This window comes from Saccostrea echinata, unplaced genomic scaffold (genome assembly GCF_033153115.1).
Source record: "Saccostrea echinata isolate AGI-Se365-2 ecotype Australia unplaced genomic scaffold, CSIRO_AGI_Sech_v1 ptg000029l, whole genome shotgun sequence".
NCBI lineage: Eukaryota > Metazoa > Mollusca > Bivalvia > Ostreida > Ostreidae > Saccostrea > Saccostrea echinata.
The window spans coordinates 29,767,911-29,794,130 of record NW_026889778.1 but is presented as its reverse complement, the minus strand read 5'-3'; the positions used below and the strand labels follow the sequence as shown (position 1 = coordinate 29,794,130).

Here is a 26,220-nt window from a genome sequence, read left to right as displayed (position 1 = left end):
ATGGGGGGTGGCATTGGGAGGTGTCAGTATATGGAATTTAAAACAGGTTAAGAAATTTCAATATCCAATGATTTTTAAAAGTTAAAAATCAAGATTTTTGGTCCAAATTAAACAGCACCAAAAATGATTCTTGGTGAACCTAAATAGCTCAAGAAAAAATAGAAACATCAAGTTTCATATTTCTCTCACATTTTATATGATTCATCTGTGCTGTACTTTACAGAAAGTTGATGAGCATAAATCAGCCAACAGAAAGAGAAGCATATCAAGTCCGATGAAGGACAGGTGTAAAAATAGAGGGGCAAGCAACACTGCTCAGGTGGATAGGAAGGATAGCTCACTAAATGGTGAGGAAGATACAAATCTCATGACTCCATCAGAGGAGAAAAACCTCAGCAGCAGACAAGTGGAGGAGAGTGGGAGCAGCAGACAGGTGGAGGAGAGTGGGAGCAGCAGACAAGTGGAGGAGAGTGGGAGCAACAGACAGGTGGAGGAGAGTGGGAGCAGCGGACAATTGGAGGAGAGTGGGAGCAGCAGACAAGTGGAGGAGAGTGGGAGCAGCAGACAGGTGGAGGAGAGTGGGAGCAACAGACAAGTGGAGGAGAGTGGGAGCAACAGACAAATGGAGGAGAGTGGGAGCAGCGGACAATTGGAGGAGAGTGGGAGCAGCAGACAAGTGGAGGAGAGTGGGTGCAGCAGACAGGTGGAGGAGAGTGGGAGCAGCAGGCAAGTGGAGGAGAGTGGGAGCAGCAGACAAGTGGAGGAAAGTGGGAACAGCAGACAAGTGGAGGACAGTGGGAGCAGCAGACAAGTGGGCAGAAGGCAGGGTGAGGTGGAGGATTGCAGTGTATTAAAAGTAGGCTATGAAACTGGGGGCACTGAAAGAAGGAATTGCCCTGGGTTCAGTAAAGCTAGAGAGGAAGAGAATGATTTATCACATGGTGAAGATGATGTGGAAAAAGCCCCAACAGAGCTTCTCAACATTGACTCTGACAAGAACATTGTTATGGTAGGTCAATTCTTTTGTTTCTTATTTTTGTGTCATCCACAAAAGACACTTAAGGTTCATTTTACTCAGCATCTGTCTTTCTGTCCATCTATTTGGTTCTGTCACAACCAAGGGGTGCTATGATATGAAGCATGAGCACTGTATGTAACAATGTTATTTTAAAGGAACATAGACATGCTTGCATTTCCATATTGTCTATATTTAATCTATTACTTAGTAATTTATAAAGAACCAAGTTTACTTCATTTTGCATGGAATTCTGAATATTTAATGACAGTACATTGGGCATAACCTTACACAGTGACTATATTTGTAGCTAGATGCTTTCATGAAACGGTAGTACCTGCACATAGGTGTTTGCATGTAAATATACTCTCCTTCATATTTGTGTAACCAGGGAAGAAGCCACGATAATTCTATAATTTACACAAAATATATATGTAATGTATAAAAACTAAAATGCTCGGGTGAGTCTATGGCCATGGGCCTTTTAAATAATTATTTAATATAATAAATTCATTACCAGTTTTAAAATACAGAATTTAATGAAGTAAAATCTGTTGAAAAGGGACTTTTTAAAGAAGGATTTTGTGTAGAAAAAAGCTTAAAGGGGGGTTGGGGGTTGGGCCCATGATGGAAACTTGTTGAATTGTTGTCAATACAATGAATATGAATATTTTTAGTGCATAGAATTGTGATGAACTTTAAAATTTTTGATACCAAAATTTTCTTTTTCAAAAATAAAATCAGCATTCATGCCGGGAAAACCCTTTGCCAAATTCAAGCATGCACACCTAATTTACTTGGCGTAAATCAACCCCACCCCCGATTCATCTGTATCCTGTCATATATGGAATAGATAACAAAATATTATGCAAAAAAAGTCTTATGTAATTGTAATATAAATACATGTATGTCTCTTTGAAAAATTTCTGGACCCATGCCTAATGTACATCAATCTGGTACTACTTTTACTGTACTCATTGGATTTCACGTGGTGCACTGGTACATTATAGAGTAAATATGCTGGATTATTTTTTTAAGGTCACCTGAGTCACTCAGGTGACTTATTGCTATGATTTTGTCTATTGCTATGTTTTTGTTTTATACATAAACTTTTGAACATTTTCATATTCTTATAAACCACTGAAGCATTTTCAACCAATTTTGGTGTAGAGCATCTTAGGACAAAAGGAGGCAAAAATTATTGATTTTATGGCCCCTGCCCTTTGGGGCCTAATGGATGGGACCAAAACCATCAAAATTACCAGTATGGCAATTTTCAAAAATATTCTTCTTTAGCTGTAAACATCAGTGGTCAATCTGTTTGGATGATTATAACAAGCAATGAGTCCTTGACCAAACTCTGAAATTCATGGTCCCAGGGTCAGGGGTTTAGCATTAGGGTAGGACTACCGCTGTGAGCCATTTCACAGTGGTGTTGGGTGGCTACATTCCGATTCCGTGTTCGACCCACGTGGTAATGACCCAATTGGTTTCAACCTCCTCTTATATATTTCCCTACAGGTCAGTACCTGAGTACAGGGGTACATACTGTGCGATAGACAAATGGATATTTGGTAGCTGTACTTTATTGCTTCAGAGTTGTATGTGTCAATAGGTCGTTGTTTCCGTATGTGTTAGTCAACATGCAGTCAATAGTTAACAATTAGATGGTTTCCTAATATTTTTATCTACTATCGCAGAGCAAGGATGTTGATAAATTTGATTAAGTAATGAATTATATTTGAACAGTTTTCCATAAAAATTAATCAAATATAATACTTCTTCAAATGCATCGTGATCACATATGCACTGTCTAAACAATGTACATTTCTCCAAATTAAATTGCATACGATAAATAAACACAATAATTAACACTAATTAAATGATTAAAGTATAGGTGGTGGATATTTAAGAAAATTAGTGTTGTCAAATTGGACGATTTTTAGTAACCGGTTACTCGCTTACTTTTCCGATCAAGTAACCGGTTACTCGGATGATTTTTTCGTTACAGTTACCATATCTATTATTTATCTCATCCTTTACCTATCGGTAGAAATAAAACAAATTTACTGCGTATGAACTATTTACAATTACAAACTCAAACACATACACAATATCTTCAAAGAATTTTGATTTTAGATGTCAATTGAAACGGAAAGTTTATTTTTGTTTAAATAAATAATTTTATCAACACACAAAGAAAACATATATATAGTCATCAATCACCATTTTCACAATGGCTCTCGATCGTTACGTTTTTCTTTTCATCCCCTGATATATGTCGCGATCAATGAGAATTAAAATACCCATAATAACTGGTTGATTCATAGAGTGTCCAGTAAATCGCTGTTTTCCGAATAATGTTTTAATCTTAGCTGATTTAACATATTTGTAGTCCAACTCGTATACAATAACTTCGATTCACATAATTTACATTATACAGATCTCGAATCAGCTGTTCTTTTAAAATACTTCCAAGCTTTATTTGTCTGCGGCGGCATCTTATTAAATTATGCTCCTCCTTTGACTAGCATAGGGGTAAATGAGGTAATTATAACTCAGGTCTTCAAATTTTTTATACCCCTGGCAATCAAAGCTATCAATTATATAAAGTGTGAAAACTAATCAAAACAAATCGATCCTATTTGTGAACCACTCGATCAAGTCTAACAGTAAATAATTTTAGGTAAATGTGTTATTATACATTTATAAACAATATAACATTTATTTTCTATGTATTTACAATGTAAAATGTATTTTGTCCGAGTAACCGAATAGCAGTTATACTAACCAATACTCGCATCGTTCGACGGTTGACCGGGTACTCGTTGACAACACTAAAAAAATCCTATGTAGACGAAAAATAAAATGTAAAACTGTTGAAAGTGTTAATTAATTGCTTCAGAATGAAACTACTCGGGTTGAACATGGAATTCGTGTCGAAAACAAGCGGGTCGAACAAGTGATGGGAACGTAACCACCCGCATTCTGCACTATAATTCTGCAGGTGGTAAGTGATGGAGCTCATGGGCTTATTTAATGTTTTTCATTTTCAGGTGAAGAAGAAAAATAAGGACCATCCTTATTCATTGAAACACAATGAGAACATTTCCATCTTGCTGTCACTAAAGCATTCATTTTGCCTTTACTGCCAGCAGCCAAAGTCTAACATCATCAAACACTTGGAAAACAAACACTGTGAAGAAGAATTGGTAGAGGAAGCCATCAGAATGCCAAGAGAGTTTGAGGCGGGAAAAAAATTGTGGAATGATCTTATTGTCCTAGGTAACAAGAAGCACAATGACCGTGTCATACAGGCCGGATGTGGGGATCTGGTTCCTCTGAGACGAGTTCAGAAGGCAGCTAACATCAGCAGAGACTATGAATTCTGTTTTACCTGTTACCTTTTCATCAGGAAAACTGACACCGTACATAAATTCTTCTGTGAGGCATCCAGACAGACATTTGATGACACTGAAGAAGAAAATTTAGTAAGATCATATGTATATTCGAATTATATTTATCAGCTTTATTTAACGATTACCCACATACTTCAAGGAGTAATAAGACTGAAGGGTCTTCTCTGAAACAAAATGTTTAGGTATGGCAATAAGAATTAAATTCAGCATGTTCAGATGGATGTTTTTCAGCTCATCTCAACAAAGTTGGGGGAGCTTATGTAATACCCTCAGCGTCGGCATCCCAGGTTAAAGTTTTTGGAGCAGATACCGATTTCTATGTCCTATATTAATCAGAGATGCATGGAGGATGCTTCTATTAGTAATATGTTTCATTGTACCAGTCAAGGTTTCAGATGCTGCAATTTCAGCTAAATATTAACCAAGTTAAAATTTTTGGATCAGGTTAGAGTTTTGGAGCAGGTCTCATTTCTAAGGAACCCCATTTAGGACCTATAAAAAAATATTTTTTAATTCAATGCATATAACGAATTTATTTTGTTATAACAATTTTTTGAATTTGTAATAATGAATTAAATTTGTGATAAAAGATTTGTTAAATTCTTTATAACGAATTCAAAAATTTGTTATTACGGATTAAATTGGTTTAAACAAATTCTGAAATTTATATTTGTGGATTCAATTCGTTGAAATAAAATTAAAGAATTAGGGCCTATACAAAAAAATATGAATTTGATATAATGAATTGTCGAATTTGTTTAAACGCATTTAATTCATTATAATAAATAATTTGTTTCATTAAATTTAATTCGTCACAGCAGGTTTTATAATTTGTTAAAACAAGTTGAATTAGTTGAACAAATTTTTGAATTCATTATGATGAATTCAACAAATTTGTTATAACAAATTAAATTTGTTATAGCGAATTAAAAGAAATCGATATAACAAATTAAATTTGTTATAACAAATTTGAGAATTCGTTATCTTGATTTCAAAAATATTTTTGATAAGTCTTAAATGGGCTTCCATACATTTCCAAGTAATTATAAGCCCTATATTGACCAAACTTGCATAGGTGATGCATCTAAAGATGCACACTACCAAGCCTGCTTCGGATGCTGGATCTGATCTACATTTTCCTGATGAGTGACCAGATTAAAGTTTTTGGAGCATTACCATTCTCATTAGCATTCCATTACCAAGAAACTATAAGGGCAATCTGAACCAAACTTGTATGGATGATGCTTCACTGGATGAACACTCTCAAACTTCCCAAGTAACTGCAAGCCCTATCAGACCAAAATTGCATAAATGTTACATCTAGGAATGCACACTACCAGATTATTAGTTAAGCATGGGTTTTTACCTTACTTAAACACATTTGTTGAGGTGAGCTCTTTATTCTCTGATTACCTATGTTTTTAGCTCACCTGAGCTGAAAGCTCAAGTGAGCTTTTCTGATCACATTTTGTCCGGCGTCCGTCTGTCTGTCCGTCTGTCTGTCTGTCCGTCTGTCTGTCTGTCTGTCTGTAAACTTTTCACATTTTCGACTTCTTCTCAAGAACCACTGGGCCAATTTCAACCAAACTTGCCACAAAGTATCCTTGGGTAAAGGGGATTCAAGTTTGTTCAAATGAAGGGCCACGCCCTCTTTCAAGGGGAGATAATTAGGAATTAGTGAAAAAATAATGGCAACATTTAAAAATCTTCTTCTCAAGAACCATAGGGCCAGGAAAGATGAAACTCATATGGAAGCATCCTCAAGTAGTGTACGTTCAAGTTTGTTCAAATCATGACCCCCGGGGATAGGGCGGGGCCACAATGGAGGATCAAAGTTTTACATAGAAATATATAGGAAAAATCTTTAAAAATCTTCTTCTCAAGAACAGCAAAGCCATGATGAGTCATATTTATATGGAAGCATCCTCAGATAGTGTAGATTCAAGTTTGTACAAACTATGACCCCCAGGGGTAGGGCATGGCCACAATGGAGGATCAAAGTTTTACATAGAAATATATAGGAAAAATCTTTAAAAATCTTCTTCTCAAGAACAACAAAGTCATGATGAGTCATATTTATATGGAAGCGTCCTCGGGTAGTGTAGATTCAAGTTTGTTCAAATCATGACCCCCAGGGGTAGGGCAGGGCCACAATGGAGGATCAAAGTTTTATATAGAAATAATATATAGGAAAAATCTTTAAAAATCTTCTTCTCAAGAACAGCAAAGCCATGATGAGTCATATTTATATGGAAGCATCCTCAGGTAGTGTAGATTCAAGTTTGTTCAAATCATGACCAGGGGGGTAGGGCAGGGCTGCAATGGACTATCAAAGTTGTACATAGAAATATATAGGAAAAATCTTCTTCTCAGGAACAGCAAAGCCCAGATTGTTCATATTTATATGTAAACATCCACAGGTAGTGTAGATTCAAATTTATTCAAATCATGACCCCCGGGGGTAGGGCAGGGCCACAATGGAGGATCAAAGTTTTACATAGAAATGTATAGGAAAAATTTTAAAAATCTTCTTCTCAGGAACAGCAAAGCCCTGATTGATCATATTTACATGGAAGCATCCTCAGATAGTGTAGATTCTATTTTGGAGGATCAAAGTCTTAAGTAGTAACATATAGGGAAATATCTTCTTCTGAAGAACTGCAAACCATGATTAGTCATTCTGATATGGGAGCATCCTCAGGTAGTGTAGATTCAATTTTGTTCAAATGATGACCCCCAGGGGTTGGATGGGGCCCATTGGGGGATCGAAAGTTTTACATAAGAACATATTGAAATAATATTTCTTCTCAAGTACAGGAAAGCTATGTTTAGTCATATTGATATGGAAGCATCCTCAGGTAGTGTAGATTCAAGTTCAAATGATGACCCCTGGGATAGGGAGGAGCCACAATGGAGGATCAAATTTTTACAAAGGAATATATTTTTTCAAAGGAATATATGGGAAAATTTTCTTAAAATCTTCTCAAGTACAATAAAGCCATTTGTTATATTGACATGGAGGCATCATCAGGTAGTTTAAAATTCAAGCCCCCCTCTCTCTCTCCCCCCCCCCCCCCCCAGGTAATCTTTTCAATACTGAACTGATTTGTGCTTTTGCCTAGCCAATGTGCTCAGGTGAGCGATGTGGCCCATGGGCCTCTTGTTGATGAGTACCTATTGTAAAAAATTTACTTCAGTTTTGACATCAGTGATGAAGACTTATGTTCAATGACCTTATATTTTGTTCATCCATTTTATTTTTCTTTCTTTCTTTTTTCTTTTTGCTTTTGGGCAACATATCTTCACCTATCAGTTTATTTTGTTGTATTTTGTACTTCTATGGATCCTTTTCAAGGTTTTATTTTACTCAGAAGACCACTAAGTCCTCAGACCTTTTTTAGCTCTACTGGTCATAGACCAGAAGAGCTTATGCGATAGTAAGGTGTCCGTCGTCCGTCCGTCTGTCTGTCTGTCTGTCCGTCTGTCTGTAAACAATTTTTCAAAATGCTACTCCTCCTACAGTTTTGGTCCGATTTCAATATAACTTGGCACACAAGTAGACTACACTAAGATACATAATTTAGTGCATCGGTTTTTGATTTCGATGGACAGTGTTGCCATGGTTACTAACAATAGAAATTTCTGTGAAATTCCTTTAAAACGCTACTCCTCCTACAGTTTTGGTCCGATTTCAATATAACTTGGCACACAAGTAGACTACACTAAGATACATAATTTAGTGCATCGGTTTTTGATTTCGATGAATGGTGTTGCCATGGTTACTAAAAATAGAAATTTCTGTGAAATTCCTTTAAAACGCTACTCCTCCTACAGTTTTGGTCCGATTTCAATATAACTTGGCACACAAGTAGACTACACTAAGATACATAATTTAGTGCATCGGTTTTTGATTTCGATGGACGGTGTTGCCATGGTTACTAACAATAGAAATTTCTGTGAAATTCCTTTAAAACGCTACTCCTCCTACAGTTTTGGTCTGATTTCAGTATAACTAGGCACACAAGTAGACTACACTAAGATACATAATTTAGTGCATGGGTTTTTGATTTCAATGGACGGTGTTGCCATGGTTACTAAAAATAGAAATTTCTGTGAAATTTGTTTAAAACGCTACTCCTCCTACAGTTTTGGTCCGATTTCAATATAACTTGGCACACAAGTAGACTACACTAAGATGCATAATTTAGTGCATCGGATTTTGATTTCAATGGACGGTGTTGCCATGGTTACTAAAAATAGATATGTCTATGAAATTCCTTTAAAACGCTACTCCTCCTACAGTTTTTGTCTGATTTCAGTATAACTAGGCACACAAGTAGACTACACTAAGATACATAATTTAGTGCATCGGTTTTTGATTTCGATGGACGGTGTTGCCATGGTTACTAACAATAGAAATTTCTGTGAAATTCCTTTAAAACGCTACTCCTCCTACAGTTTTGGTCCGATTTCAATATAACTTGGCACACAAGTAGACTACACTAAGATACATAATTTAGTGCATCGGTTTTTGATTTCGATGAATGGTGTTGCCATGGTTACTAAAAATAGAAATTTCTGTGAAATTCCTTTAAAACGCTACTCCTCCTACAGTTTTGGTCCGATTTCAATATAACTTGGCACACAAGTAGACTACACTAAGATACATAATTTAGTGCATCGGTTTTTGATTTCGATGGATGGTGTTGCCATGGTTACTAACAATAGAAATTTCTGTGAAATTCCTTTAAAACGCTACTCCTCCTACAGTTTTTGTCTGATTTCAGTATAACTAGGCACACAAGTAGACTACACTAAGATACATAATTTAGTGCATGGGTTTTTGATTTCAATGGACGGTGTTGCCATGGTTACTAAAAATAGAAATTTCTGTGAAATTTGTTTAAAACGCTACTCCTCCTACAGTTTTGGTCCGATTTCAATATAACTTGGCACACAAGTAGACTACACTAAGATGCATAATTTAGTGCATCGGATTTTGATTTCAATGGACGGTGTTGCCATGGTTACTAAAAGTAGATATGTCTATGAAATTCCTTTAAAACGCTACTCCTCCTACAGTTTTTGTCTGATTTCAGTATAACTAGGCACACAAGTAGACTACACTAAGATACATAATTTAGTGCATCGGTTTTTGATTTCGATGGACGGTGTTGCCATGGTTACTAAAAATAGAAATTTCTGTGAAATTTGTTTAAAACGCTACTCCTCCTACAGTTTTGGTCCGATTTCAATATAACTTGGCACACAAGTAGACTACACTAAGATGCATAATTTAGTGCATTGGAGATTGATTTCAATGGACGGTGTTGCCATGGTTACTAAAAATAGAAATGTCTATGAAATTCCTTTAAAATGCTACTCCTCCTACAGTTTTGGTCCGATTTCAATATAACTTGGCACACAAGTAGACTACACTAAGATACATAATTTTGTGCATGGGTTTTTGAATTCAATGGACGGTGTTGCCATGGTTACTAAAAATAGAAATTTCTGTGAAATTCATTTTAAAACGCTACTCCTCCTACAGTTTTGGTCTGATTTCAATATAACTTGGCACACAAGTAGACTACACTAAGATACAATATTTAGTGCATGGGTTTTTGATTTCGATGGACAGTGTTGCCATGGTTACTAAAAATAGAAATTTCTGTGAAATTCCTTTAAAACGCTACTCCTCCTACAGTTTTAGTCTGCTTTTAATATAATTAGGCATACAAGAAGACTAAGATACATAACTTAATGCATCAGTTTTTGAATTCGATGAACAGTGTTGCCATGGTTACTTAAAATAGAAATTTTTGAGAAATTTCCATAAAACGTTACTCCTCCTATAAATTTGGTCTGATTTCAATCTAATTTGGCACACAGTTAGAATACACTACGATACATAATATGTATTTCTGTTTTTTTTATTTCGGTGAATGGTGTTGTCATGGTTACCAAAAATAGAAATTTCCGTGAAATACTTTCAAAACGCTACTCCTCCTACAGTTTTCGTTTGATTTCAAAATAACTTGGCACAGAAGTAGACTACATTATTAAAGATACATAATTCTATTTATTGTTGCATGTTGCAGAGTTTCAAATCCAAGTGCTACTTTTCTTTTGTTATACGTACAGACCAGTAGAGCTACAGTCTCATCAGAGACTTCTGGTTTAAATCCCTGCAGTAATTTTGCAATATCTGTTTCATAGTTGTTTTTTAGTATGAATTTTTATCACCATATGTATTATTTTAAAGATCACTTATTTTCCACAGAGGATTTCTACTGCAAATATTAAGGAAAAATGTTTCTGCAAATCCAAAAGTCAAGCCAGATCAACCACTGAACAAGATGAGAATAGGACACAGAATTATCAAATTAGCAATGATGGTGCCTTCAACTTTAACCAGAATGAGAAATTTGGGAGAGGTGTTAAGCTGCAAAAGAGAAACTGTTGTGTGTATTGTCAGACACTGGTAGTGAACATGTCTCGACACCTAAAGCACATACACTCTGACAAGATGGAAGTTCAGAGGGCACTGGACTACCCCTTAAATTCATTGAAAAGAAGACAGTTGTTTAAAGCGTTACTTAGGAGGGGGAACTATCAACATAACAGAAGAGTGGCACATTTGGGCAGCGGCTTTTTGATTCCTGTGAAATTGAGGTACCATAAGGTTGGTGATCTGGGAAAATATACCCATTGTGATGTGTGTTTTGGACTATACACTAGATGCAGCTTAAGTAAGCATAAACGGCTTCACAGAGAACATCAAGTAAATGGTCATCTTAATTCTCAGGTAAGATATTGAAAAGGGCTACTCTTCAAACAGTGTTGAACATAAAAGTTTGTGAATGCATTAAATCTTAGATCAGTGCTATCTATAGAGAATCAAGGGTTCATAAAAGTTAATTAAGACCCTATTACATGAAATGAGTTACTTTTTGGAATCATGGGCATTTTAAATCATTGTTAGAAAAATAAAAACTTTAACTATAATTCATGCCACCAAATCAAATAGGGCTATTTAAAGTATTTAGCATTTGGAGGATGGAGATTGTATCTGTAACAAGTATCTGTGGAAGTTTTTGAATGTATAGAATATTTCGTTTTTTGCAAGGCAAAGCAAACCATTCCATATCCATTGTATACACTGTCTTTTTATACTCATGATTTTAGTAATGAGGCTCCCTGCAGGGTATACAAACTGATAAATGGAGGAGTATATGACAAAAATATTTCATGTCAGTAGGCAACATGATGTGTGTTTATTAAAGTACTTTTTGCAATTACTTTACATTAAAACATTTTTGTGATGTCACCTTTTGTGAAACCTGGTCCAGTAAATTTCTCATTGTCCTACACTCCGTCCAATAAGTTACCTATAGGTGTTCAGTAAGATTCAATTTATTGGACAGCTACAGGTTACATTGCATTGAAAACAAAGGGCAACACAAAGAAATAAACAACACCGAAAAAGCACTCAGCCTAGCTGATAAAGCAAACAATTTAATATGAGCAATGTAGAAAATTATCAGTATAAATTTCAGTGTAAATTATAAATATTTCACATTATAATCCTACTGAAATATGCATGAATAATCCATAGGGTGAATGTCTCAAAAGAAAATGTAGAGAAATCTATGGCAAACTTAAATTCCATTAATTCACCATTAATTACTTTTTATTTCATATTGATACACGAACATTCACAGAATTAGGGAACACAAAGGAAGAATCATATGGCATTGCATGGGTTTCCTTACACACATCCTTGGGTTTTAACTATACCGCTCACCAAATATCAACTAATTCTGTTTTTCGTTAGTTGTGACCGTTTTTTCTGTCAGTCCCGTGTTGTTTGAGCAAGAATCTCTTGTTGCTTTTAAGTAGTGGCTGGAGTAAAATCCACTAAAACGCGCACAATTGAGAAACTGTTTGTTGCAAATTAAAGCTTCGGGAGTGGTTGGAGTAAAATCTTTCAAATCTTGTTTTTTTCAATCAACAAACTTTTTTTTTTTTTTTGCAAACACCAAAATATAAGAATATCTCCGAATTTCATGGTAGAAAACTTCAAGCTTTAGCTTGCATTTAAATTTAGCCTTCTTCATGACAATATCAAGAATAACTGAATCTGAAGTTGTTTAAAATTGTACATCCACATTGGAGTGCTGCGTTGTAAAATGAGTAAATTTTCAAGAATTTAATAGAACTAACTTTTACGCATGCGTAGTACATAGTTAAAAATGTTGCAATGTGTATAAATACTGTAAGTCGTTTTAATTCCATGGTGTTAAAATTTCACGATTTCTCAAAAAGTACCAATCACGATGGTTTTAATTTCACGCTTCAAGAAATTAATGTAAATTTTGTATAAGCATTTAACGTTTCTAAAAACTAGTAATGCCATTCACGATGGGTTTACTTTCACGGAAAAATGATAAATCGCGAACATAGTGAAATTAAAACCATCGTGAGTATTTGCCAATCTACAGTATGACTAAACAAAGGTTATGTTCATATTTATCCATGTAAAACAGTGAATCTGTGATTTCTACTATTGAAAAACAGGTGGTAAATTCGAAAGCTTGTTTTATTTGGCTTAACTTAATGGACAGTGCCAGGTGAAGTTACCAAAGTAGAATGAGACCCATTTACCTATAGGTGTCCAATAAGTTAACAATGGGTGTGTTTTACATTAGTGAAATGTTTTAAGTAAGTTATAAGCCTCAAACTGACCATTATGTCATATATTAGACTCTCCTCAGCGCTAACACGCCTTGAGCCATCTAATATCTGACATAATTGACAGTTTTTGGCTTATAATCATTACATATCCTGAAGTATGACTCATAAGCATCAAATCTTGAGAATATGAATTTGTTAGTTGCCTATTGATCAAATATTTTTACATCTAGTTCAGCAATATAACATTAAAGTGGTAATTATACCCCCGCTCCAAAGGAGAGGGGGTATACTGTTTTACCCTTGTGTGTCTGTCTGTCCGTAACAAATTTTCGTCACTGTTTTCTCAGCAACTACTCATTGCAGATGCTTTAAATTTTAGAACACTCTTTGTTTAGGCATTGCCATATGGTGGGATTCATTTTTAAACAAATCCGATGTCAACTTCCTGTTTTTCTGTGGGTCTGTCTGTGCCATATGTGACAAATTTTCATTTCAGTTTTCTTAGCATTTATTTATTGCAGATGCTTGAAATTATGGCACACTCTATGTTTAGGCATGCCATATTGTGGGATTCATTTTTGTACGAATCCTATGTTAACTTTCTGTTTATCCCTACATCTGTCCGTACCATATTAAAGAAATTTTCATCACAATTTTCTCAGAAACTACTCATCACAGATGCTTGAAATTATAGCACACTCTTTGTTTAGGTATGCAATATGGTGGGATTCATTTTCTTAAGTATCCTATGTCAACTTCCTGTTTAGCCTAGTTTATTAATTTGTAGAGAATGGCAATTTTTGGATAAGGGTATCCACAAATCCCCAAAAATTGAGTCATGATGAAAGCAAATGAGTCAACAGTACCAAGGAATCTACAGTATTCCACTCAACAGTAAATTTTTTAGATTTTCAGGAGAGAAAGGATAATACTGTAAACATATTACATTTGGCTGTGTTTTCTTTTTAACCCCTTCTGCATAAAGCAGCTTCTAAAAACAGCCACTTAATCAAGTGTTGCTAAATGTCCTGTATATGTGCATGAACTTAAAAATTAAGCTAACGTTGAAAAACCTATTTCACCCCAAATATCTCACATGCTTAATATAATACATTTACAGTATATTATAGGGATGAAAGAGGTCAAATTCTGAAAAATCAGTTTTCTTAATAAAGAGGTCAAATTTTTGAAAAATAAGCTTTTATACCTTTTATATGTATAGAAATCTCTACAGTCAAATTTATTGCCTTCAATCAAAACAAATTTATATGCCTACCCAGACCAGACTTGCATGGAAGATTATTTAGGGAAACACCACTAGGTCTGATTTCTGTGGGATTTTTTTTATGTTGATCAGTTGTTTGTGACTGGTACTGTAGATTTCTTTACATGAATATTGAGATAAGATTATTTTTGTGTTGACAGCCTTCCTCTGTTGATGACAAGAGTGCAACAAGACAGAATTCCCACAGAGCAGTCAGAGAAAAAGTAAGATTGATGTTAAATTCTTCATAGCTAAACAGAGTCAAGCAAGCTATTGCTATAAAGAATTGTCTATTTTCTGTCTGTCATGTGTTATCTTTTTGTATTTTCACCTGCCTGCAGAATAATTAGGGCCCCGCTCTGCGGATGCCTTATAGTAATCAGTCTGTCCGTCCCTTTGTCCATCCGTCTATCCATCTGAGATCTCTTGTCCGGAGCATATCTTCTCTCTCCTTGGCCCAATCTGGCTCATACTTCACTCACAGAGTGTCTTTGGGTAAAGGGTGTGCAGTGACCTTGAACCATGTTTCTAGGTCTAAGGTTAAGGTCATAGCAGAATTATATGAAAAATTCTTGTCCAGAGCATATCTTCTCTCCTCTTGGTCCAATGTGGCTCATACTTAACTCACAGAGTGCCACTGGTCAATGGATGTGCAGTGACCTTGAATGAAGTTTCTAGGTCAAGGTTCAAGGTCAAAAATAGCCTCTCTGTTTAAAATCTTTGTTCGGTGCATAATTTCTTTCCCTTAAGTCCAGTCAACCTCAAACTTTACCAATTGACTTAGGGTACGGAACATTAGGATTTTCCTTCCATTTTGATAGAGGATATGCAACAATTTTCATAGAGGATATGCAACATTCATGATTTTTGGACCGTTTTTTGATAGAGGATATGGGGCACTTGTGATTCTCATGCCATTTTTAGGTCACCTGAGTCACTGAGGTGACCTATTGCTATCCGTTTTTGTCCGTCGTCATGTGTTAACATTTAAACATTTTCAGCTTCTTCTCTGAAACCACTCAACCAATTTCAACCAATTTTGGCATATAGCATCTATGGGTAAAGGGGGACAAAAATTATGAATTTCATGGTCCCTGCCCCCCTGGGGCCTGAGGGGTGGGGCTAAAACCACCAAAATTAATGCAATCTTTAAAAATCTTCTTCTTTACTCCTGGACATCAAGCAGTCAAACTGTTATTATGATTGTAATAAGCATTGAGCCTTCTACCAAAATTGTGAAATTCATGGCCCCAAGGTCAGGGGTTCTGGTGCTAGGGCGGGGCTATATAGATTATATAGTGAAAGTGCATTATTTCTTTGAAAATCTTCTTCTCTGCTCCTGGGTATTAGATAAACTATCTAAGTACATAGTTATGTAGAGCAAGAGTGTCTCTTCCAAAACTGTGAATTTCATGGCCCCTGGGTCAGGGGTTCTGGTGTTAGGGCGGGGTTCTATTGATTATATTGTGAAAATGCATTGATTCTTTGAAAATCTTCTTCTCTGCTCCTTGGTATTAAATAAACTAACTAAGTACATAGTTATGATGAGCAAGAGTGCCTCTTCCAAAATTGGGAATTTTCATGGCCCCTGGGTCAGGGTTTCTAGTGTTAGGGAGGGGCTCTATTGATTATATAGTGAAAATGCATTATATCTTTGAAAATCTTCTTCTCTGCTCATGAGTATTAAATAAAATAACTAAGTACATTGTTATGATGAACATAGCTGCTTCTTCCAAAATTATGAATTTCATGGCCCCTTGGTCAGGGGTTCTGGTTTTAGGGTGGGGCTCTATTGATTATATAGTGAAAATGCATTAAATCTTTGAAAATCTTCTTCTCTGCTCCTGGGTATAAAATAAAGTAACTTAGTACAAAGTTATAATGAGCATGGCTGCCTCTTCCAAAATTGTGAATTTCATGGCCCCTGGGTCAGGGGTTCTAATGTTAGGGTGGGGCTCTATTGATTATATAGTGAAAATGCATTATATCTTTGAAAATCTTCTTCTCTGCTCATGGGTATGAAATTAACTAAGTACATTGTTATGATGAGCATGGCTGCCTCTTCCAAAATTGTGAATTTCATGGCCCCTGGGTCAGGGGTTCTGGTGAAGGGGGGGGGGGGGGGACTCTGTTGATTTTATAGTGAAAATTCATAATTTCTTTCAAAATATTTTTTTCTACTCCTGGTTATAAAGCAAAGAAACAAGTGTATAGTTATGATGAGCAAGGATGCTTTTACAAAATTTTTAAAACTTGTGGTCCCAGGGGTTCTGTTGTTTCTCAGAGGTGGGGGGGGGGGGGGGGCTCTATTTGATAATATAGTGAAAATGTGTGAATTCTTTGAAAATCTTCAACTAATTGCATAGTTATGATGATGAGGGTACCTCTTCCAAATTTGTAAATTTTCAACATCTGTACCATTTAGTCAAGTGTTCTGGTCCTGGCCAGGGCTCTATTAATTTGTATTCTATTGAGTGAAGTTATTCCCCTTTGCCATTCACTTTTGATAATTAATCACTGTAGATAATGTATTTCAAAGGTTAATAGAATAAGAGATTTATGCAAGAACATTTATTATATAATATAAAAAGTACTTTCATAGTTTTAATAATCAGGTAGACTTGGAAATAATAGATGAATAAAAATGAAACAAAAATAACTTCTTAAATGTTCTTCAAAGGCCAAGTGAGGCCAATGTGAGAGGAAATATGATAGACATTTTGTTAAAAGTCTGCTTGGTAATAGTGATAAATGGGGGACAGATAGAAAGATACTAGACCAATTATTTTATTGATCTTAATCGTACTAATTTTCTTGCTGTTGGGCAACAATTAAAGCTTCATTTATCAGTTTATGGATCTTCTAAATTGTTGTACTCAGGTGACCATTAAGGCCCTTGGGCCTCTTGTTTATTATAACAAAGATTACATAGAAGCCCTTTAGACTCAAACAACACATCCCTTAATAGTACACAAATGTTCCTCTTCAAAATAAACTCTTTTCAGCTACCTTACACTTTCATGTTTGTTGCTGAAGGCAGGGCCCTTTGAGATGGCCACTGTTGTGGAATGAAATAAAAGACGTCTTGATCGTATAGTGGTTTATTTGAGACTTGTTATTATCTATAGTAACGTAAAGTATTATGATGACACAACAAAGTTAATGTTACATACACTCACGGATAATCCATGACACTCCGGGCACCAAAGCTCAATAATTAACAGTTCCATTGAAATAAAAAGCAAGTTCATAATCACTAAATTAAGAGGTCCATTCATGGATTCTTTCTTTGGCTTTTGCTTTTGATACTCGATCAAAAGATTGTATTTGAAGTTCGTTCTTATTCACTTCGATTGGATATAGTTTCAAAATTGGTCTATTGGTAAGTCCATTTTTGGTCCGTAAAGTGGCAGCTCTGACGAATCCGTCTCTCCCCTGTACGAGTTCCTCCACGACAGCTAGTTTCCACATGATCCGAGGTTTCTCCTCATGGATTTGGACAATGTCACCGACTTTAATATTCTGCGACCTGCTTCCATTTGCTGTATGGTACTCTCTCAGTGATGTCAAATATTCTCTCTTCCAGCGGCTCCAAAAGTGATTTAAAATAGTATTCTGATTATTCAATCATTGGTTTAGACGACGACAAGTCAATGAATGACAGTCGTTTGAATTCTCTGGGTCCTCTGTTGGGTATGGTAAGGAAGTCAGTCTTCTTCCGTACAGCAAATGTGATGGTGTTAATGGCTCTGGATCCTCGAGGTTCAATGAAACGTATGTTAACGGACGGTCATTTACTATCGCTTCAACCTCTGTGACTACAGTTTGTAAGGTTTCTAAATTGATGTATGAACGGCCGATTATTTTCTTCAGTGTAGATTTGGTAATTCCTATGAGTCGTTCCCAAAAGCCTCCATACCATGGAGCTGCCTTTGGAATGAATTTCCAATTAACTCCCATATTTGCGAGTTCTTCTTTAATAGTTTTAGATTCAAACAGTTGTTGCAGGTAATTCGCTGCGGACTTGAAAGTTGGCGCATTATCTGAGATGATTATCTTAGGCACGGACCTTCGGCTTGCAAATCTACGGAACGCCCGTAAAAATGACTGTTCGGATAAATCATTGACTGTCTCTAGATGAATTGCTCTTGTTTTAGCGCATGTAAGTAGGCAAATATAAGCTTTGGATTGTCTTCGGTTCCGTTCCTTAATGAATAAAGCTCCTGTGAAGTCTACTCCCGTAGTAGTGAATGGCGCTGATTCCTCTGTACGAAAATAGGGTAAAGGCGGTAGCTCTGGTGAGGAATAGTGTTTTCCATTTACAGTTCTGCAAATTACGCAATTCCGAGTGACAGATTTTACAGCCTGTCTGATTGCTGGTATCCAAAACTTTTGTCGGATGTATGACACTGTCGCATTCGTACCAGAATGGCCACTCCGCTGATGAGCGTCTCTGATGATCAAGTGTGTAACAGTGTCCTTCTTTGGAAGTAAATAAGGGTTCTTTGTCTCGTTGTCTATTTTGGCATAGCAGATCCTACCTCTACAGCGTATGCATCCATCAGTATCAAGAAATAGACGAAGTTGTCTGATAAGAGATGGTTTGGCTCCATTGGAATTCATTTTCATAATCTCCTCGGAAAATGCTCTCTTTTGACATCCTTTTATTATGTTCTTTTTGGCTCTGTACAGCTCTTCGGATGTTAAACTGTTGAATTCCCTGTCGCATGTGTGAACTGGACAATTTTTCACAAATCGTAATACAAATGCAACTACATGTAGTAGTTTTTTATAATCGCTGAATCTTGATACGTGGATGATGTTCAGAATGTTTTCAGGTTTTGTAGTAAGGTCGTTTGACGTTGTCGTGCATTTCTCTTGTGTCTCCATTACAGACTGTACTGAGGTCGGTTGTGGGTTCCAACATGGCCATGCCTCTCTGTTGTAAATCCATGATGGACCATGTTTCCATAAGGCACTGTTCATAAATGAAGTTGCGTCAAGTCCTCGGGTCAGTAGATCAGCAGGGTTGTAATGTGTTGGACAGTATTTCCATTTGAATGCACTACATAATTCGCGAATTTCGAATATTCTGTTTGACACAAATTTTTTCAACAGTTTTTTGCTAGATAACCAGTGTAACACAATTTGGCTGTCTGACCAGTAGACAATATTCATTTTTGATAATGAGTTTTGCAGGTGATTTCCTAGTCTTGTGGCAATTAGTGCAGCCATCAATTCTAACTGTGGAAGTGTGAGTGATTTAAGTGGTGCAACTCTATTTTTTGCCATGACTAATTTTGATTCGCTTCTGTTGCAGATATATGCAGCAGCTCCATAAGACTTTGTACCAGCGTCTGCAAAGATGTGTAGTGTTGTTTCACCGTCCACCTTGTTAAAATATTTCCTCAGAAATTGAACTGATGATACGATGTTCAGATCATTTGCAAGAGAATTCCAAGTCTTACAAATTTCATCAGGTACTGGGTTGTCCCATTCGTACCTTTGTTTCCAAAGTGACTGTAACAATATCTTGGCTCTCACCGTGACTGGGCTCAGGATACCAAGTGGGTCGTATATTTGTGATGAGTATTGTAGTATCAATCTCTTTGTAACGGTCTCAAGTTTTGGTATTTCTCGTTTCGCAAATGACAGTTTGTCGTTCATTGGGTCCCAGCGTAATCCTAGTAATTTTATTACATCGTCCTAGTCGTGTAATCCATGATGCATGGCTTCTGTGTGAAGTAGCTTACTGTTTGATGCCCATGATCTAAGTTTCATTCCTGCATCCATCATGATCTTCCTTGATTCCCGAAAGTACTTAATAGCATCAGTTTCACTTGCAAAACTGGATATCACGTTATCCACATACAGATCTCTCCTCAGAATACCTGCACTTGTAGAGTTCTTTTTCTGTAGATGCTTCAGAATTGTCGCATTTAAAATAAATGGGGAGCAAGTGGCTCCAAACAGCACTGCTTTGAAACGGTAAGGCACTAATGAACTGTTGAGATCATTCGGGTCCTTCAACCAAAGGAATCTCGTTGCATCTCGGTCATTCTCATGTAAACCAACGTGCAGAAATGCTTTTTCAATATCAGTGGTTACAGCAAATTCGCATAGTCGAAATCTTGTCAGAATTGATGTCAAATCATTTAAGATGGGTGGCGTTGAATCCAAACAGTCGTTAAGGCTCGGCTTGTCAGGTGATTCGTGGCAGCTACAGTCGTACACTATCCTGATAGGTGTGGTGCTGGAATCTTTTTTGACATAGTGGTGTGGAATATAATGTACCAAAGAAGACGTTTTTGTATCCTCTGGAACCTTTTTAGCTCACCTGAGCCAAAGGCTCAAGTGAGCTTTTCTGATCAAAATTTGTCCGTTGTCTGTCGTTGTCGTTGTTGTTGTAAACTTTTCACATTTTCATCTTCTTCTCAAGAACCACTGGGCCAATTTCAACCAAACTTGCCACAAAGTATCCTTGAGTAAAGGGGATTCAAGTTTGTGCAAATGAAGGGCCACGCCTTCTTCCAAGGGGAGATAATTAAGAATTCGTGAAAAATTAATGGCATCATTAAAAAAATCTTCTTCTCAAGAACCACTGTGCTTGAAAATATGAAACTTATATGGAAGCATCCTCAGATAGTGTAGATTCAAGTTTGTTCAAATCATGACCCATGGGGGTCGGGTGGGGCCACAATGGGCGATCAAAGTTTTACATAGGAATATATAGGAAAAATCTTTAAAAATCTTCTTCTCAAGAACAGCAAAGCCATGATTGGTCATATTTATATGGTAGCATCCTCAGATAGTGTAGATTCAAATTTGTTCAAATCATGACCCCCGGGGGTCGGGTGGGGCCACAATGGGCGATCAAAGTTTTACATAGGAATATATAGGAATAATCTTTAAAAATCTTCTTCTCAAGAACAGCAAAGCCATGATTGGTCATATTTATATGGTAGCATCCTCAGATAGTGTAGATTCAAGTTTGTTCAAATCATGACCCCCGGGGGTCGGGTGGGGCCACAATGGCCATCAAAGTTTTACATAGGAATATAAAGGAAAAATCTTTAAAAAATCTTCTTCTCAAGAACAGCAAAGCCATGATTGGTCATATTTATATGGTAGCATTCTCAAATAGTGTAGATTCAAGTTTGTTCAAATCATGACCCCCGGGGGTCGGGTGGGGCCACAATGGGCGATCAAAGTTTTACATAGGAATACATAGGTTAAATCTTTAAAAATCTTCTACTCAAGAACAGCAAAACCATGATTGGTCATATTTAAATGGAAGCATCCTCAGATAATGTAGATTCAAATTTGTTCAATTCATGACCCCCCCCCCCCCCCCCCCCCCCCGAACCACTTTTTTATTTAAACTTTTCAACCTTTCAAGACTGAACTGATTTCTGCTTTTTCCTAGCCATAGTGCTCAGGTGAGCGATGTGGCCCCTGGGCCTCTTGTCTATGAATCCTTTTCGTTCCTGTTCCTCGATTATCTCACTGTATTTCTTCAAAAGTTCTGGGTTGCTACTCAGTCTGTTGATAGTACTTTGGGTTCTTTTCAGTGCAATTCCATAATTCGACGGTAGCTCAGAATGGTCATGTTTCCATGGCAATTTGGCGTAGTATTTGTCGTCTCGAAACTCGATGCATTTATCTTGGTACATCTTGACTTTATCACTGGACTCGTTCTTATCTGGTGTGTCCGTGATTCCAATGTTCTCTAATTCCCAGAAGCATTCCAGTGCTTGTTCTATTGACGTATGCATAGCTATAACGTTGTATATGTGATCACTGACATTGTTTGTACAAGATGATTGAGAAGTTGGTCCTGAAAGCAAAAATCCAATCTTCGACTTCACAGCAGTTGGTCCCGGTCCCCGGATGACTTGGTTTTCTACAATTCTCCAGTAATGATCTGCTCCAATTAAAAACGAAATTACAAATTCGCTGTCAGCTGAAACCGGATGTGCTCATTTGAGTCCTTGAAGGTATGGTAGTCTTTTTACTTCAGAAGAGTGGTAGCTGGTTAGAGGGCTTGCTATGGATGGTACTATCAGAACATTAATAGCAATCAATTCTCCCGAGTCGGTTATCAAATCGATGTTTGCAATATCTAGATACTGGACACTTCCATTTTCCCCAAAAGTAGCTAGTTTAATTGCTTCAGATTTCCTTTGTGTGATTTCTAACTCATTTGCGAGTTTTTCTGTTATGAACGATCTTTGCGATCCTTCATCAAATAAGATATTAGCATCGGTTGTCTGATTTTCATGACTCACTGGGGCAATAGCTGTTTTCAGTAAAACATTTGTAGGTCAATGTTCAACGTTCAGTACTGTGGTTTCTGACTTCTTCTACAATGTTGACACTTGTTGATTTGGTGGCCTCGTCTCTGTCCCTCGTTAGTTTCATGTCGCATATACTTGTGTGGTGTTTTTTCTGACACTTTTTACACCTGTTGCGGGATTTACAATCTGAGGCGCGGTGGTTTCCCAAGCAGTTGAAACATAATTTTTTCCGTTTTAAGATGTCGAATCTTGCACTTACGTCTGTAACTTTCTTACAATCCCCTGGAAAATGATTCTCTGTGCAACAATAAATGCATGGGCAGCTCTTCATCTCTGTTGTTTCAACATGAGGAGTTAACTCTCTTGTTTTCTGATTATGTGAATAATGAACGTTGCGTTGTTTCTTTGAGGCTCCAGTAAGAAACATTGCTGTTGCGTGAAGTCCATCACTGTTTTCAATCTGGCCTGATTCAAGGATTTTGACTTCTTTGCTGATAGCTTTACAAAGATTTTGTAGTGAAATGTTGTCACCATCGTACTCACGTGCAATGTTTTTCCTAATTTCATTTGGTAGCTTGTTGATTATGACTGGAATAAGTAATGCTCCAAACATCTCTTGTCTTTGTCCTAGACACTCTAAGCTCCTGACATGAGATTCCAAGAAATCTCCATAATTTCTTAAACTAATGGCATCATTTCTGGGGGCAGGAAGTTCGATGAATGCTCTCATATGAGCGTTAATAATTTTCTGTGGCTGACCAAATCGTTCTTTGAGCAAGTCTATTGCCGTTTCGTAATTAGCATTTGTAAGCGCAAATCCTGCTATTGTTTGTGCTGCTGTGTCGCGTAATTGAGCTTTGAGATAGCTAAACTTTTGAATTGGCGTCAAAGTATGATTGCAATGAATCGTTGATTCGTAAGAATCCCAAAATGTATTCCATTCTAATACATCTCCGTAAAAATGCGGAAGATCTAGCTTTGGTAATCTGTGATTATTCGTAGCGTGTTGGGATGTTAATGACAAAACATTTTCCTGGCTACTTTGTGCATTGAGATCAGAGGCAGGATAATTGTTCAAAATATTCTCACAAGCCGTTTCACTTGAGTTAATTGTAGCTGACGTGTTAACGTTCTTAGCATGAATATCTGTGGTGGGTATAAAACACTTAGCATTGGCATTCAAAGTTTTACATGGAATTTTTTCTGTAAATTTTTCAGTTTGCCTAATTTTACAGTCTAATTCATACATGTACTCATCTGTATTTGCGATTTCTGTTTCGATGTCCTCTTCAGATAGGATATCCAATATGCGGTCATTCAATTCTTGTAGGGTCTGCCTTTTCAGCGGGAGAGACTTTCTAATTATATTGATTTCCTCGGTAATTTCTTCACTGACTGAATTTTCCTTCAAGTCCAAAAAACGTCCAAATAGCTTTGTAACTGCTGATCTGTTGCCAGCTCGTATAGCTTTTAGTCTTCCTTCTATTGTATGTACACTATGTAGAATTCCGTCGGTCACGGCACCAAAATGTTGTGGAATGAAATGAAAGACGTCTTAATCGTATAGTGGTTTATTTGAGACTTGTTATTATCTATAGTAACGTAAAGTATTATGATGTCACAACAAAGTTAACGTTACATACACTCGTGGATAATCCATGACAGCCACCATCTCAATGATATCTAGTTAGGCCAATAAATGCTCTTCAGATGGTGATTCACATTTGTTCAAGTAAAGAGATGCATCCATTTCTGAGGAAAGATACTATATATAGGGTTATTTTTCACTGTGTTATTTCCACCCTTTCACACGTTTTAACAATTATACCTAATTTTAAATTTGTCCCTGCACAAATTACATGTTCCATATTGCTTGAAGGTATCTGTTCAGAAACACAACAATGAGATGTCTGATGAAAGTGACCAGGAGTGGGACATAGTGGATTATAGACGATTACAGAGGGCTAGAAATAAACGCCTTCAGAAATGTAAACGCTCACATGAAGAGGATCAAACACATGACGGGGCAACAGGGGGTAAATTAACATAGATATTTATGTATACTAATGGGATTTTTATCCTAAAAACAATATTTGATGCATACGAAATCAAATTTTATTATTTTGGTACATTGTATATAATTATTGAGACAATTTATTGCAGTGAAGAGGAAAAGAAAGGCAAGAAAAGGCGCCACCTTGTGGAGTGAGGAGGAGTTGACAGCTGTGACAGAACACTTTAGTGACCACATAAAGAAGCTAAAGGTGCCCGGCAAGGAACAATGCCTGGCTGCCAAGGAGAAATATGTAGAAGCTCTGAGGAAGAGAGACTGGAAAAGCATCAAATTTTGTGTGTACAACAAGATCCAAACTCAAAGAAAGCAAGGTACGAACAGGAGATCAGGTATTCATTGCTTGAAATAAACGTTCATTAGGCATCGTTGCTATCACATTGCTGTTATCTACTTAGATATACATCAGTGCCATTTTTCCCCAAAAATCAAAGAAGCTCAGGATATTATGGAATCATATTGTCCATCTGGTTGTCTATCTTTCTTTGTTTCTTTTTATGTACAGTGGACTTTCAGATATCCGGATGCTTCAGTTTCCGTACGATTTTTTATGGGAATGGATTTCTATGCCCCCGGATCGAAAGATCCTAGGGGTATATTGTTTTTGTCCTGTCTGTCTGTTTGTCCGTTTGTCTGTTTGTTTGTCTGTTTGTCCGTTTGTCTGTCTGTCTGTCTGTTGTCAACTTTAACCTTGCCCATAACTTTTGATTGGTAGGAGCTATGACTTTCATATTTCACATGTGTATTCCTTGTGACAAGACCTTTCTTTGGGTACCATCATATTTGACCTTATGACCTTGACCTTGGAGTTTGACCAACTTTTGCAAAATTTTATGAGACTATAACCTTGGCCATAACTTCTGAACAGTTGGTGCTTGGGGTTTCAAGCTTCACATGTTTATTCTTTGTGACAAGGCCATCCTTTGCATACCAACAACTTTTACCTTTTGACCTTGACCTTGGACTTTGACCTACTTTTGAAAAACTTTAACCTTGGCCATAACTTTTGAATGGTTGGAGCTAGGGCTTTCATACTTCACATATGTAATCCTTGTGACAAGACCTTCCTTTGGATACCAACCACCACTTTGACCTTTTGACCTTGACCTAGGAGTTTGACTACTTTTGAAAAACTTTAACCTTGGCCATAACTTTTGAATGGTTGATGCTAGGGCTTTCATAATTCACATATGTAATCCTTGTGACAAGACCTTCCTTTGGATACCAACTACTTTGACCCTTTGACCTTGACCTAGGAGTTTGACCTACTTTTGAAAAACTTTAACCTTTGCCATAACTTTTGAATGGTTGGTGCTAGGGCTTTCATACTTCACATATGTAATCCTTGTGACAAGATCTTCGTTTGGATACCAACCACTTTGACCTTGACGTTTGACTTTTATTTAAAAAACTTTAACCTTCGCCATAACTTTTGAACAGTTGTATCTAGGTCTTTT

General features: G+C 36.7%; 1 protein-coding gene across 1 annotated transcript in view; it reads left to right on the top strand.

Moving 5' to 3' along the window:
• LOC133195202 (uncharacterized) overlaps positions 1–26,220 on the top strand; it is a 52,150-nt gene that overhangs the window by 23,352 nt on the left and 2,578 nt on the right. The window contains exons 9-14 of the mRNA XM_061331060.1: positions 224–1,009; positions 4,072–4,506; positions 10,718–11,242; positions 14,557–14,619; positions 24,572–24,728; positions 24,856–25,077. Of these exons, the coding sequence (XP_061187044.1) occupies positions 224–1,009; positions 4,072–4,506; positions 10,718–11,242; positions 14,557–14,619; positions 24,572–24,728; positions 24,856–25,077 (2,188 nt within the window). The remainder of the gene's footprint in view (positions 1–223; positions 1,010–4,071; positions 4,507–10,717; positions 11,243–14,556; positions 14,620–24,571; positions 24,729–24,855; positions 25,078–26,220) is intronic.